Here is a 16677-nt window from a genome sequence, read left to right on the forward strand (position 1 = left end):
GATATCTGTCACCATTGTGATGAATGTCCCCTGAAAAGGTGTATCTTTTTGGTGCGTTCCCTGGTCTCCCACTTCTGGCAAATCAGGGACTACGTCACAAACCATTGGATTTGTGTGGGAACACCCATTCAACCCCCATGAAACGCCTTCTCAGGGCAGAGTAAGGCAACACAGCAATTTGAGCTCTGTTTCCCTACTTCAGATTTTTGGTGCCACTCACGGCCACGCAAAGTGACCTTGCATGGCTTCATAAATCTCTATTTTATGTTGTGACACACTTGCATTACAATGTCTGGTGCAAGTGTGACACAACAGGGTTCATATATATGCCCCTTAGCGCCTAGACAGGACGTGCTTAGCAGTGTGTGTTCCGCAGCTTACTGCTCAGTTAAAACTTTAAAAGTGGAGCAATGCTTCTGACAGGATGGATCATTAGTTTATTTCAAGTTAAAATAGCTGAAGTTGGTCCCACCTGACTGCCATTAGTTGAATGTCTGAAGATCATTAGACTGACCTGATTCTTCTGGTCACCACTAACATGCCACGTAATGGCGCTCTCGTTGATGATAAGTTGTTGCCCTGGTTGTGCCGTGAGATCTAAATGTCCAACATTAACAACTTCCAAAACACGTAAGCTTTTGAAAGCCCAGTTTAGAATGTCATACTTTGCTGGTACTTGCCCTTTGTCATCAAAAAAAATGTCATGCCCAGAAGAAGTCCTAAAATGTATCTTCTGAAGAAACCTGTTCACCTGAAACACAAAACACAAGATCAGAAGGTTAAGTTGTTTAGTCACTAATAATTTACACCTAACTGAGACTGTAAGAAAGGCACTCCTAAAAACTGTAAATAGACTCGGTCATATCTTTGCAAAACAGATGAATACCTCGACTCCTACATCTCAGCATCCTTAGATAAGGAATTAACTTATGTCCAGACATCAAACAATATTCATTAAAAATGCATAATTCTCATTCCAAAACATAGATGCAAAAAAATAAATCCATGTTGATGGTTTCATTCTTTGGGCTGTATTCAAAGTCACTCTGAGCAAGATTACCTCAATGAAACATAAGACCAGTTGTATGCAGCTTAAGGTTTTCCATTTCCTAATAGCAATTTACTATTAGTAAATCGCAAACTGCTTAGTGTTTAACACTGTTTGCAATTCCCTAATGGGTGGCAAGACACCTGCCTCATTAATAATCATGAGGCAGGTCGCAATTTGTGACCCATTTGGGAATAGCCACCATCACAGGGATGGTCGCCTGCTGGGGTCAGCGGACCACCATGTCTGTGATTGCTCTTAAATAAAGCAATTTTTTTTTGTAATGCTGTCCATTTCTCTTAAAGGAAAATGGGATGCATTAAATAAAGAAAAATGAAAAGTTTTAATTTAATTTAATTTTTTTAGAGCAGGCAGTGGTCCTTTTTTTGCACCCCCATTCTTAAAGGGGAAGGGCTCCCTTGCGGTCCTCTTTCTTTTTGCGAATAGCTTACCACCTACATGAAGTTGGTAGTAACTGAGAATGTTTTGCGTCGTATTCCGGGTCACAAAATATTCCTACACACCAGTGCAACATGATATGAGGATGGGATACCCTTGTCACACCCCTTCCTAATAGCGAGTCAGAAACCCTATTTTACGACTCAGTAATTAGTTACAGATTTGCAACATAGGGTTGGTACATGCCAAAAAGGATTATACCAGTCGCAAACAGAAACATTGCTTCATACATCTGGCCCAAAACACTGCATGAATTAGAGTTGGTAGATTTTTCCACACAAAGCTTTTTTCGGTGTGGGAGAACCATACCACATTCTCCAACCTTTAACTTTGGAAGGAAAATACATAAGGCTTTAGCAAGGGGGAGCACCTAACCCTCGTTCCCCGCTTTTTGTGACTGGGGGACAATCCAATTGTAGGAGGCTGGCCTGGTTTGTAGTGGGTACCTTGTGTACTTACACCTTTTACCAGGTCCAGTTATCCCTCATTAGTGAAGTAGTAGTGTTCTAGCAGCTTAGACTGATAGAGGTAGCTATTGCAGAGCAGCATAGGCTGAACTAGGAGACATGCAAAGCTCATGCAATACCACTTACAGTTACACAGTACTTATACACAAGTAAAGACAATACTCAGTGTTACCAAAATTAAAGGTATTTATTTGGGTGACACAGTCGAGAAGTTGAAAGAAGTTCCAGGAAGGACAGGAGCCCCTGCCAACCCAGAAGAGGGTGAAAAAGAAGAACCCCTGGTTAGTAGAAGACTGCAGAAATGCCCCGTAGGAACATTTCAGCGGGTTTCTGCATAATGCAAAAATTGTCCCACGGTGGGAAGATCTTTGCAGATGAGATTTCTTGTTGGAAGGCACCAACAAGCCAAGGCTACGACAAAAGTGCATTTTTTATCAAAATGGCTCTGGATGGAAACAGGAGGGACTTGGGACACAATGTTGTGTGAGGAGGAAGAAGGGGTGCTCCGTACCTTACAGAGCCTTCAGGATGCTAGCCATCACCCTCGGAAGCCGCAGGATCTTGGTACAAAGGAGGTGCAAAACACAGTTGATTCCGCACAACAAAAGAAGGTCCCACGCCACCAGAGAACAACTCAGTGAGTTGAATGTCACAGGGTGGAGTGCTGGGGACCTGGGCCAGGCTCTGCATGAAGGAATTTTGCAAAGAGTGCACAGAGGCCTCAGGAGGCAAAGAAGACACAATACACAGGGGTACCGTTGTTCTTGCAGAAGGCAAGGTCTTACCTCCTCCAAATTTCATCAGCAGGAACTCAGAACAGTCTATGTTGAGGATGTCCACCCTCTGTGTCCTTAGGAGCATGCTTGTTGCCATGAGAAGAGTCCCAGGGTACCCGTTGTCACCTTGGAAGGTGCCTGCTTGGGGCAGGGGAGTGACTATGTCACTCCACAGGAGATTTCTTTGGTCCTTCTGGTGCAGGATGAAGAAAGGGAGTCCCGACAGCATGCACACCGTGGAAACTGTTGCAGTTGCTGACTTGGAGCTGAGGTTGCTGAAGAAAAGTGTCTCTTGTAGACACTTTGTTGCAGTTACAGCGTTTCTTGGAGCAGGCTGCGGGGGTATCCGAGGTCAGAAGAGTCTGAAGTTGTTGCAGAGGATTCCTGAAGGAAACTTGCAAGCAGAAGAGAACCCAGAGGAGAGACCCTAAATAGCACTGAGAGGGGGATTGGCTACCTTATCAGGTATGGACTTATCAGTAGGGGTCTCTGATGTCACCTGCCAGCACTGGCCACTCAGAGCCCTCCAGAGTGCCCCCACACCTTGCAAAGAAAGATGGCTGAAGTCTGGAACCCTGCGGTGGTGATGGACAGAGGAATGGTCACTCCCCTTTCCTTTGTCCAGTTTCCCACCAGAGCAGGTGTGAAGGGGTCCCTTAACCTGTGTAGACTGGTTTATGCAAGGAGGGCACCATCTGTGTCCTTCAAAGCATTTCAAGAGGCTGGGGGAGGCTACCTCTCCACAGCCTGTAACACCTATTTCCAAAGGGAGAGGGTGTAATACCCTGCTCTCAGATGAAATGCTTTGTTCTGCCTTTCTGGGACTGGGCTGTCCAGAACCCAGGAGGGCAGAACCCTGTCTGTGAGGTGGCAGCAGCTGTAGCTGCAGTACAAGCCTCAGAGAGCGGGTTTGGCAGTACTCAGGGTCCATGGTGGCACCCCCAGGATGCATGGAATTGGCTCCCCAATACCATATTTGGAATGGGGTGACAGTTCCATGATCTTAAACATGTTACTTGGCCATATTTGGAGTTACCATTGTGAAGCTACATATACCTGTATGTAGTGGATGCGTGTAATGGCGTCCCCTCACTCACAAAGTCCGGTAAAATGGCCCTGAACTATGTGGGGGCACCTTTGTTAGTGCAAGGGTGCCCTCACACTTAGTAACTTGGCACCTAACCTTCAGCAAGTGAAGGTTAGACATATATGTGAATTATCAGTTACTTAAGTGCAGTGAAAATGGTTGGTGAAATAGTGTCTGCAATATTTTATGCAGGCTGCAATGGCAGTCCTGTGTAATGGTTTGTCTGAGCCCCCTATTGTGAGAAGGTAGCCTCTTTCTAGCCTTGTTACCCCCACTTTTGGCCTGTTTGTGAGTGTATGTCAGGGTGTTTGTCACTGTTTTCACTGTCTCACTGGGATCCTGATAGCCAGGCCTCAGTGCTCATAGTGAAAACACTATGTTTTCAGTATGTTTGTTATGTGTCACTGGGATCCTGCTGGTCAGGACCCCAGTGCTCATAGGTTTGTGGCCTATATGTATGTGTCACTGGGACCCTGTCACACAGGGCCCCAGTGCTCATAGGTGTGCATGTATATGTTCCCTGTGTGGTGCCTAACTGTCTCACTGAGGCTCTGCTAACCAGAACCTCAGTGGTTATGCTCTCTCATTACTTTCAAATTGTCACTAACAGGCTAGTGACCAATTTTACCAATTTACATTGGCTTACTGGAACACCCTTATAATTCCCTAGTATATGGTACTGAGGTACCCAGGGTATTGGGGTTCCAGGAGATCCCTATGGGCTGCAGCATTTCTTTTGCCACCCATAGGGAGCTCTGACAATTCTTACACAGGCCTGCCACTGCAGCCTGAGTGAAATAACGTCCACGTTATTTCACAGCCATTTTACACTGCACTTAAGTAACTTATAAGTCACCTATATGTCTAACCTTTACCTGGTAAAGGTTAGGTGCAAAGTTACTTAGTGTGAGGGCACCCTGGCACTAGCCAAGGTGCCCCCACATTGTTCAGAGCCAATTCCCTGAACTTTGTGAGTGCGGGGACACCATTACACGCGTGCACTACATATAGGTCACTACCTATATGTAGCTTCACAATGGTAACTCCGAATATGGCCATGTAACATGTCTATGATCATGGAATTGCCCCCTCTATGCCATCCTGGCATAGTTGGCACAATCCCATGATCCCAGTGGTCTGTAGCACAGACCCTGGTACTGCCAAACTGCCCTTCCTGGGGTTTCACTGCAGCTGCTGCTGCTGCCAACCCCTCAGACAGGCAGCTGCCCTCCTGGGGTCCAGCCAGGCCTGGCCCAGGATGGCAGAACAAAGAACTTCCTCTGAGAGAGGGTGTGACACCCTCTCCCTTTGGAAAATGGTGTGAAGGCAGGGGAGGAGTAGCCTCCCCCAGCCTCTGGAAATGCTTTGTTGGGCACAGAGGTGCCCAATTCTGCATAAGCCAGTCTACACCGGTTCAGGGGACCCCTTAGCCCTGCTCTGGCGCGAAACTGGACAAAGGAAAGGGGAGTGACCACTCCCCTGACCTGCACCTCCCCTGGGAGGTGTCCAGAGCTCCTCCAGTGTGCTCCAGACCTCTGCCATCTTCGAAACAGAGGTGCTGCTGGCACACTGGACTGCTCTGAGTGGCCAGTGCCACCAGGTGACGTCAGAGACTCCTGCTGATAGGCTCCTTCAGGTGTTAGTAGCCTATCCTCTCTCCTAGGTAGCCAAACCCTCTTTTCTGGCTATTTACGGTCTCTGTCTCTGGGGAAACTTCAGATAACGAATGCAAGAGCTCATCCGAGTTCCTCTGCATCTCTCTCTTCACCTTCTGATAAGGAATCGACTGCTGACCGCGCTGGAAGCCTGCAAACCTGCAACATAGTAGCAAAGACGACTACTGCAACTCTGTAACGCTGATCCTGCCGCCTTCTCGACTGTTTTCCTGCTTGTGCATGCTGTGGGGGTAGCCTGCCTCCTCTCTGCACCAGAAGTTCCGAAGAAATCTCCTGTGGGTCGACGGAATCTTCCCCCTGCAACCGCAGGCACCAAAAAGCTGCATTACCGGTCCCTTGGGTCTCCTCTCAGCACGACGAGCGAGGTCCCTCGAATCCAGCGACTCTGTCCAAGTGACCCCCACAGTCCAGTGACTCTTCAGTCCAAGTTTGGTGGAGGTAAGTCCTTGCCTCACTTCGCTGGGCTGCATTGCTGGGAACCGCGACTTTGCAGCTACTCCGGCCCCTGTGCACTTCCGGTGGAAATCCTTTGTGCACAGCCAAGCCTGGGTCCACGGCACTCTAACCTGCATTGCACGACTTTCTAAGTTGGTCTCCGGCGACGTGGGACTCCTTTGTGCAACTTCGGCGAGCACCGTTTCACGCATCCTCATAGTGCCTGTTTCTGGCACTTCTCCGGGTGCTACCTGCTGCTGAGAGGGCTCCTTGTCTTGCTCGACGTCCCCTCTCTTTTCAGGTCTAATTTGCGACCTCCTGGTCCCTCCTGGGCCCCAGCAGCGTCCAAAAACGCCAAACGCACGATTTGCGACTACCAAGGCTTGTTGGCGTTGTTTCGGCGGGAAAACACTTCTGCACAACTTTCCACGGCGAGAGGGATCCGTCCACCAAAGGGGAAGTCTCTAGCCCTTTTTGTTCCTGTAGAAACCTCAGCTTCTTCTGTCCAGTCGAAGCTTCTTTGCACCCGCAGCTGGCATTTCCTGGGCATCTGCCCATCTCCGACTTGCTTGTGACTTTTGGACTTGGTCCCCTTGTTCCACAGGTACCCTAGATTGGAAATCCACAGTTGTTGCATTGCTGGTTTGTGTCTTTCCTGCATTATTCCTCTAACACGACTTCTTTGCCCTTAGAGGAACTTTAGTGCACTTTGCACTCACTTTTCAGGGTCTTGGGGAGGGTTATTTTTCTAACTCTCACTATTTTCTAATAGTCCAGCGACCCTCTACAAGGTCACATAGGTTTGGGGTCCATTCGTGGTTCGCATTCCACTTTTGGAGTATATGGTTTGTGTTGCCCCTATCCCTATGTTTCCCCATTGCATCCTATTGTAACTATACATTGTTTGCACTGTTTTCTAAGACTATACTGCATATTTTTGCTATTGTGTATATATATCTTGTGTATATTTCCTATCCTCTCACTGAGGGTACACTCTAAGATACTTTGGCATATTGTCATAAAAATAAAGTACCTTTATTTTTAGTATAACTGTGTATTGTGTTTTCTTATGATATTGTGCATATGACACTAAGTGGTACTGTAGTAGCTTCACACGTCTCCTAGTTCAGCCTAAGCTGCTCTGCTAAGCTACCATTATCTATCAGCCTAAGCTGCTAGACACCCTATACACTAATAAGGGATAACTGGGCCTGGTGCAAGGTGCAAGTACCCCTTGGTACTCACTACAAGCCAGTCCAGCCTCCTACACCTATCGGTGGCAAAAGAAATGCTGCAGCCCATATGGATCTCCTGGAACCCCAATTTCCTGGGTAGCTAGGTACCATATACTAGGGACTTATAAGGGAGGTCCGGTATGCCAATTGAAATTGGTAAATGTAGTCACTGGCATACAGTGACAAATTTAAAGGTAGAGAGAGCATAAGTACTGAGGTTCTGGTTAGCAGAGCCTCTGTGACACAGTTAGGCACTACTCAGGCATACACATTAGGCCATAAACTGTGAGCACTGGGGTCCTGGCTAGTAGGATCCCAGTGAGATAGGCAAAACATACTGACATAGGGTTTTTTATCTATGAGCATTGGGGTCCTGGCTAGCAGGAACCCAGTGTCACAGTAAAAACACACTGACACACACTATCAAATAGGCCAAAAGTGGGGGTAACCATGCTAGAAAGAGGCTACTTTCCTACACAACACCCTCTCCCCCCAAACGAAGGACAATAAGGCTAACCTTGGCCAGTTGAAACTTTATTGACTAAGTGGTGATAAGTGGAGAGTAGATCTACAATAGAGTGGTTACTCCCTTTATCATCCACTATATGGTTACTTCCCTGTGGGGATGTAAACCACCCTGTTTGTAGATTTGTACCTAACCAACAGTGTGAGTGTAAATTCTCAGAGTTCCTATTAGTATGTTTTAAAGTTGGGCAGTGGGTTTGGTCAACTGGGCCTATGTCAAAGGCAGGAAATGCTAGATAGGGATGCTGTCTCAATAAATCCATAGCTGGGCTAAACGTTTGTCCACATGGCTGTAAGAGAGAACAGGGTTGCTGTTTCTCTTCCGTTGGAGCAGGGTAGGGCTGCTGTCCTATAAGCTTCACACCAGGACAGGGCTGCTGACCTAATTATTTAGAGGCAGTGCAGGGCTGCTGCACTAAAGTTTCTCTGGGAGTGTTGGAGGGATGCTCCATATTTACAAAAATTGTGTTGTTTTGCACATCTGGATCAGTAGTTCCACAGAGACGTACTTTTACCTCTGGGAGTCCAGCTGTTGTAGCTGATGGCTCCTTTGGTACAGGTTCCACCCTAGGAGAGGTTTCTGCCACAAAAGGAAGGATATCCCTAGTGGCAGGGTGGGGAAGGGATACTTTGATACCCTTCTTATCTGTTGATGGAGAGGGATCGTGCGATTTCAGGCCTTTTTCTCTCCTTAGCTTTTTAATTTCACCAGAAATGAGAGGAAGCAATTCCTCAGTGATACCCAGCATGGATGCATAGGTACTAAACTCTACCTCAGCCCACCCTGAGGCATCTAGGTCACTCTCTAAGAGACAATCTACAGGTAAGCTAGGTGATACCACCACCGGCTTAGGGTCAGTAACTCCACCCCAACTAAGGTGAACTATACCAAGGGGAGAGACTGAGTGGAGTTATTGACATCAGTAAGTTGATACTCCTGTCCAAGGAGGTGTTGTGCAGGTGACACTAGGTTTTCAGTCACTAAAGTGATACTGGCACCTGTGTCCCTGTAGGCCTGAGCCTCAACACCATTTATTAAGATTGACTGCCTATACTTATCCATGTTAAGGGGACAAGCAGCCAAGGTGGCAAGGCCAATGCTACCAGGTGTGACAGAAACTGTCTTGGGACTGTCTACCCCAGTTTCTATTATGGTCCCAAAAGTTAACCCAACTACACCCTTAGTTTGACTGTTGCCAGCAGTCCCACCACTATTACCACTACTGCTAGGGGCACTGGAGTCTGATGTATTAGTGGTGGTTGGCTCAGGGGCTTTGCCTGTGCAGGACTTATCCCCTGGCCAATGTCCTTTATTTCTACACACATAGCACCAAGGCTTTTTCTGATGGTGTGGAGAGTTTGAAGAAGATGAATAATTTGTATCCCCACCCCCAGAGGAGTGTTTTGGACCTGAAGAAGATTATTTGTGTGTTTCCTTTTATCCCCATGCTGGTCCTGAGATGTTTCACCATCTTTCTTTTTGCCATCAGTGTCACACTCTGTATGAGCTTTTCTGTTCACCCTTGTTCTGACCCATTTGTCTGCCTTCTTTCCCAATTCTTGGGGAGAGGTCAGATCTGAGTCCACAAGATACTGATGCAACAAGTCAGACACACAATTATTCAAGATATGCTCTCTCAGAATCAAGTTATGTAGCCTTTCATAATCAGTCACCGTACTGCCATCTACCCAACCTTCTAGGGACTTCACAGAACAGTCTACAAAGTCTCTCCAGTCCTGTGATGACTCCTTTCTGGTCTCTCTGAACTTGAGTCTGTACTGTTCAGTGGTTTAGCCCAGACCATCCAGGAGTGCATTTTTATGAACCCGATAATTATCTGCATCATGATCTCTGACAAAAAGAAGTCTGCCTCTCCCCTTGCCAGAGAAGGATAACCAAAGGATAGCAGCCCACTGTGCATGAGGGACCCTCTGAACCTTACAGGCCCTCTCAAGTGCAGCAAACCACTGGTTGATGTCATCACCATCCTTGTAAGGAGGGACAACTTTGAGCAGAATTCTTGAATCAAATGAAGGTTCCCTAACATTTGTATTTCTAAAACTACTGCTGCCACCATGGGGAACTAACCCCAGACCCTGCCTCTCTTTCTCCACAGCCAGGGATTCCGTGTCTAAGGCCAACTGCTGCTGCATTAGCCTCAGTCTGGCCTCCTCTAACCTCAGCTTTCTGAGTTCCCTATGTAGGGACTGGTCCTCAGGGTTAGAGTTATGTGAAACCTCTGAAACAGAGGTAAGATGAGAGTGTGCAGAGGCAGACCTATCTCTAACAGGGGCCATTCTAGTGACCTGGCCTTTAGGGGTGAAGGGAGCCCTACTTGTGTGTGAACCCTTCCCACTACCAGCTATACTAGGGGGCTTGTTGATAATGGGACTATGGAAGGAACTTCCCCAGGATTGTCATCTTGCTCCTCTGAACTTTCCTGGTTGGAGTCATCCTCTACCTCTTCCCCTGTCTGATCTGGACCAGTGCTGAGTCCCTGGTCATCTTGGAGGAGAAGATTTAAGAGGAACTCCTTATTGGGGTCCTTCCCAATCCCTAAACCTCTTTCAATAAAGAGACCCCTCAAACTTTTAAAGTTTAGATTCTCATATGTTGTTTTCACAACTCTAGGGGTCCCATCTACAGAAGACATATTGAAAGAAAAAGATTTTGGGAAAGTGAGTAAAAAGTTAGTAGAATAACATAGCTAACTATTTTGAAAAAAGAAGAAAACTTTTCAGAACTTTGGAAAACGTTTGCAAAGTTAAAATGAGCTTTTAAGAAAGTTAGAAAATTGTTTCTAAGTATATATTAGAAATGCTCTGAATATTGGACCAAGCATTTCTTGTGAAAAGCACAGGTAACAAAGTGGTAAAGCAATTGCAAGTACTTATCCCACCGCTGCACCACCAATGTAGGAGGCTGGCCTGGTTTGTAGTGGGTACCTTGGGTACTTACACCTTACACCAGGTCCAGTTATCCCTTATTAGTGAAGTAGTAGTAGTGTTCTAGCAGCTTAGGCTGATAGAGGTAGCTATAGCGGAGCAGCTTAGGCCGAACTAGGAGACATGCAAATCTCATGCAATACCACTTATAGTTACACAGTACTTATACACAAGTAAAGACAATACTCAGTGTTACCAAAATAAAAGGTATTTATTTAGGTGACACAGTACCAAAAATATCTTAGAGACAATACTCCTTCTGGAGGTAAGTATTATACACAATATATACACTAGACACCAAAATTAGACAAGTAAGTAGTCATCGAACAATGCAAACAGTAGGAAATCATATAGAATGCAAAGGGAGAAAATAGGTCAGGGGCAACACAAACCATATACTAAAAAAGTGGAATGTGAATCACAAATTCCCCCCTAGATAAGTGTAGTGTGTGCAGAATCGCTGGGAGATTAAGAATTCAGTAAAGTTAAGTAAATTACCCCACCTCAGAGCCCAGAAAAGCAGGAGTAAAGTACTGCAAGTTTCCGTAAGACACACTACACCTCGTTTTTGGGGTTTTGCAGCAACCAACCAAGTCTGCAAAGAACAACTGCTGGATTATTGGACCTGAAGACCTGCAAAGGAAGGGGACCAAGTCCAGAAGTCGAAAGAAGTCGCAGGAAGGACAGGAGCCCCTTCCAACCCAGAAGGGGGTGCAAAAGAAGAGTCCCCTGTTAGTAGAAGACTGCAGAAATGCACCCTAGGAAGATGCAGGTGGGTTTCTGCATGATGCAAAAGATGTCCCACGGCGTGAAGATCATTGCAGATGAGATTTTGTGTTGGAAGGTACCAACAAGCCTTGGCTATGACCAAAGGGCATTTTTCATCAAAATGGCACTGGATGGACCCAGGTGGGACCTGGTGGCCTCAATTCTATGAGAGAAGGAAGATGGGGCTCCCAGCACTTTAGAGAGATCTCTGAATGCCAGCCAGCACCCCAGAAGCTGCTGGATCCGGGTTCAAAGTAGGTTCAAACTGCAGTTGATGCAGCACAACAAAAGAAGGTCCCATGCAGCATTTCCAGAGGCTGGGGGAGGCTACTCCTCCCCAGCCCTTCACACCTATTTCCAAAGGGAGAGGGTGTAACACCCTCTCTCAGAGGAAATCCTTTGTCCTCAGACCCCAGACCCCAGGAGGGCAGAAACCTGTCTGAGGGGTTGGCAGCAGCAGCAGCTGCAGTGGAGACCCCGGAAAGGCAGTTTGGCAGTACCCGGATCTGTGCTACAGACCTGTGGGATCATGGGATTGTGCCAACAATGCCAGGATGGCATAGAGGGGGCAATTCCATGATCTTAGACATGTTACATGGCCATATTCGGAGTTACCATTGTGAAGCTACACATAGGTAGTGACCTATGTGTAGTGCACACGTGTAATGGTGTCCCCGCACACACAAAGTCCGGGGAATTTGCCCTGAACTATGTGGGGGCATCTTGGCTAGTGCCAGGGTGCCCACACACTAAGTAACTTTGCACCTAACCTTTACCAGGTAAAGGTTAGACATATAGGTGACTTATAAGTTACTTAAGTGCAGTGGTAAATGGCTGTGAAATAACGTGGACGTTATTTCACTCAGGCTGCAGTGGCAGGCCTGTGTAAGAATTGTCAGAGCTCCCTATGGGTGGCAAAAGAAATGCTGCAGCCCATAGGGATCTCCTGGAACCCCAATACCCTGGGTACACCAGTACCATATACTAGGAAATTATAAGGGTGTTCCAGTATGCCAATGTGAATTGGTGAAATTGCTCACTAGCCTTTTAGTGACAATTTGGAAAGAAATGAGAGAGCATAACCACTGAGGTTCTGGATAGCAGAGCCTCAGTGAGACAGTTAGGCATCACACAGGGAATACATACATATAGGTCACAAACTCATGAGCACTGGGGTCCTGGCTAGCAGGGTCCCAGTGACACATAACAAACATACTGAAAACATAGGGTTTTCACTATGAGCACTGGGCCCTGGCTAGCAGGATCCCAGTGAGATAGTAAAAACACCCTGACATACACTCACAAACAGGCTAAAAGTGGGGGTAACAAGGCTAGAAAGAGGCTACTTTTTTCACAATGACAATATGCCAAAAGTATCTCAGAGGATACCCTCACTTAGGAGGTAGGTAATATACACAAATTATATGTACACAAACCCAAAACAGGTAAGTAACAGTAAGAAAAGTAGTGCAAACAATGTAGAATCACAATAGGATGCAGTAGGTAGACATAGGCCTAGGGGCAACACAAACCATATACTCCAAAAGTGGAATGCAAAACACAAATGGACCCCAGGCCTATGGGAGATTATAGAGGGTTGCTGGGACTGAGAGAAAACAGTAAGGGTGTCCAAAATACCCCACCCCAAGAACCTGAAAAGTAGAAGTAAAGTTACCCTACTACCCTAGAAAGATAATAGTCGTGATAGGGGATTCTGCAAGAACCACAAGCACCAGCAAAACACTGAAGACGGACTCCTGGACCTGAGGACCTGTAAATTAAGGGGACCAAGTCCAAGAGTCACGAAAGTGTCCAGGGGGGCAGGAGCCCACTAAACCCCGGATGAAGGTGCAAAAGGGCTGCCTCCGTGTGGAAGAAGCCAAAGATTCTGCAACAACGAAAAGGGCTACAAACTTCTCCTTTGGATGGAAAATGTCCCACGGCATGCTGGAGGTTGCAGAACAAGCCTTGCTAGTTGCAAGAGTCGCAGTTGAGGATTTTGGGTGCTGCTGGGGACCAGGAAGGACCAGGATGTGGCCCCTTGGAGGAGGTGACAGAGGGGGCGATCAGCAACTCAGAGAGCCCCCGCAGAAGCAGACAGCACCAACAGAAGTACCAGAAAAGACACTTAGAAGGTATGAGGACAGCGGTCGACTCAGAGTGACAAAGGAGGGACCCACGACGTCGGAGTCCAACCCAGCGAGTTGGGCAGTGCAGGATGGAGTGCTGGGGACCCAGGCTAGGCTGTGCACAAAGGAATCCTTGGAAAAGTGCACAGAAACTGGAGCAGCTGCAAATCACGCAGTACACAGGTTTGCTGTCTGGCGTGGGGAGGCAAGGACTTACCTCCACCAACTTTAGCCAGAAGGGCACTGGACTGTGGGAGACACTTGGACCCAGCTCCTGTGTTCCACGGACCACGCTCGTCAGGATGAGAGGGGACCCAGAGGACCAGTGATGCAGAAGATTGGTGCCTGCGTTGGGAGGGGGAAGATTCCGTTGACCCACTGGAGAATTCTTCCTGACTTCCAGTGCAGGGTGAAGGCAGACAGTCCTCAGAGCATGCACCACCAGGAAACAGTCGAGAAAGCCGGCAGGATGAGGCGCTACAAAGTTGCTGGTAGTCTTTTTGCTACGTTGTTGCGGTTTCGCAGGCATCCTGAAGCAGTCAGCAGTCGATCCTTAGCAGAAGTCGAAGAGGGAAGTGCAGAGGAACTCTGGTGAGCTCTTGCATTCGTTATCTGAGGAATAGCCCAGAGGAGAGACCCTAAAAAGCCAAAAAAGGATGTTTTTGTACTGAGAAAGGAGGCTTGGTGTCAGAGTCACCAGATCATCGGGGTCTGTGCACGTTCCAAACAAGCCCACCACAAGACAGCTCCAATACTCTGATTAGAATGTCACAGAGTCTAAGAGAGTCCAAGTGGGGAAAAGTGGATTAGGTAGGGAACAGCTGGGAAGGAGACCTGTAGGAAGCAAAAGTTTAAAACACACAATATCAAGATTATACCATATTAATCATTACTAGGCTATGACTCTAAGCATTTTCATATTGGAAACATGGATAACTTAAGCATGAACTTAAATAACTAGGCCTCAGGATGTCTGGATACCTGTGAGGGAATCAAGAAAGATTATTACAGTTTTCTAATGAACCACTCAATGAAATGTTACACATGGATTAGAAACATCAGAACCTTCTAGCATTACACTTTCAAATTCAAGAATAGTCCTTGCATGAAGACCAGAAAATAATCTGAAAGGTTTCTATAACATTATATGAATTGTACTAGAGGGACTTATTAGGCACATACAATATAACATTTAGAATTCAAACACATTAGTTTTCCTAAAATGCAGGAACATGAATTGCGCACATTGCAGATGTCCACAAAGGTTGATAAATGCCATGAAATGATTGTGCAAAATTAATAACATGAGTTAAGCACGAGAAATGAATCGCGCGTCTTGCCGATTCAAAGGTCACCAAGTAAATGCCATGAAGTGGTAACACACAATGAATATCATGAATTCATTGCCAAGTGAATGCCATGAAATGGTAACGCACAATGAATATCATGAATTAGACACAAGAAATGAATCACGCTTCTTGCCAATTCGAAGACCACCATGTGAATGCTAAGAAATGGTACCGCACACTGAATATCATGAATTAAGCAGAGGAAATGAATTCCGCGTCTTGCCGATTCGAATACCACATTGTGAATGCCATGAAATGGTAACACACAATGAATATCATGAATTAGACACAAGAAATGAATCGCGCTTCTTGCCAATTCGAAGACTACCATGTGAATGCCAAGAAATGGTAGCTCGCACTGAATATCATGAACTAAACACAGGAAATGAATTGCGCGTCTTGTCGATTCGAAAGCCACCATGTAAATGCCAAGAAATGGTAGTGTACAATGAATAACATGAATCATGCACAGGAAATGAATTGCGCGTCTTGTCGAGACGAATACCACCATATGAATGCCAAGAAATGGTAGAGTACAATGAATAACGTGAATTAAGCAAAGGAACTGAATTGCGTGTCTTGCCGATTCAAATGCAACCTTGTAAATGCCATAAAATGGTTGCGCACAATGAATATCAAGATTTGTACTCGAGTAAAGAATCGCGCTTCCAGCCCTTTCATTGTCACCTAAGCCTTAGGGTGTAGTCTATACTGTGGTACAAGCCTGTATGTACCATATGCATCACGTGAATGTGCTTGGCTGTAAAGGTGTCTCTACAGTCATGCACAGGTGTCTTAGTAACTCACATCACAGTGCTTTTCACTTGGGATTGGGCTAGATGGTGTTAGAGTGCTGCCTTAGTCAGTGTAACCGATGACGAGGCTTGAGGATACACTGCAGTTGACTAAAAAAGTGATAGTTCTTGTCTCTGTAATTTTCAGCATGTGAGTGTAGGAAAGTACCATCTTGCCTGGCATGTTACCCCCATTTTCACTGTATGTATGTTTGTTTTTGCCCATGTATCACTGGGATCCTGCCAGGCAGGACCCCAGTGCTCATAATGTATGCCCTGTATGTGTTTCCTGTGTGGTGCCTAACTGCATTACTGAGGATCTGCTAACCAGAACCTCAGTGGTTATGCTCTCTCTGCTTTTCACAATTGTCACTGCAGGCTAGTGACTCTCTTCACCAATTCTCATTGGCACACTGGAACACCCTTATAATTCCCTTGTATATGGTACTTAGGTACCCAGGGTATTGGAGTTCCAGGAGATCCCTGTGGGCTGCAGCATTTCTTTTGCCACCCATAGGGAGCTCAGACAATTCTTACACAGGACTGCAACTGCAGCCTGAGTCAAATAACGTCCACGTTATTTTACAGCCATTTTTCACTGCACATAAGTAACTTATAAGTCACCTATATGTCTAACCCACACTTGGTGAAGGTTAGGTGCAAAGTTACTTAGTGTGTTTGGGAACCCTGGCACTAGTCAAGGTGCCCCCACATTGTTCAGGGCAAATTTCCCGGACTTTGTGAGTGCGGGGACACCATTACACGTGTGCACTACATATAGGTCACTACCTTAATGTAGCGTCACAATGGTAACTCCGAACATGGCCATGTAAATGTCTAGGAACATGGAATTGTCACCCCAATACCATTCTGGTATTGGGGGGACAATTCCATGATCCACCGGGTCTCTAGCACAGAACCCGGGTAGTGCCAAACTGCCTTTCCGGGGTCTCCACTGCAGCTGCTGCTGCTGCCAACCCCTC

At 46.5% G+C, this 16677-nt stretch overlaps 1 protein-coding gene across 1 annotated transcript in view; it reads right to left on the reverse strand.

Annotated features, from left to right (window-relative positions):
- Nucleotides 1-16677, reverse strand: part of LOC138257078 (vomeronasal type-2 receptor 26-like) — a 188595-nt gene that overhangs the window by 38871 nt on the left and 133047 nt on the right. The window contains exon 3 of the mRNA XM_069205883.1: nucleotides 515-751. Coding sequence (XP_069061984.1) covers nucleotides 515-751 — 237 coding nt within the window. The remainder of the gene's footprint in view (nucleotides 1-514; nucleotides 752-16677) is intronic.

This window comes from Pleurodeles waltl, chromosome 1_2 (genome assembly GCF_031143425.1).
Source record: "Pleurodeles waltl isolate 20211129_DDA chromosome 1_2, aPleWal1.hap1.20221129, whole genome shotgun sequence".
Lineage (NCBI taxonomy): Eukaryota > Metazoa > Chordata > Amphibia > Caudata > Salamandridae > Pleurodeles > Pleurodeles waltl.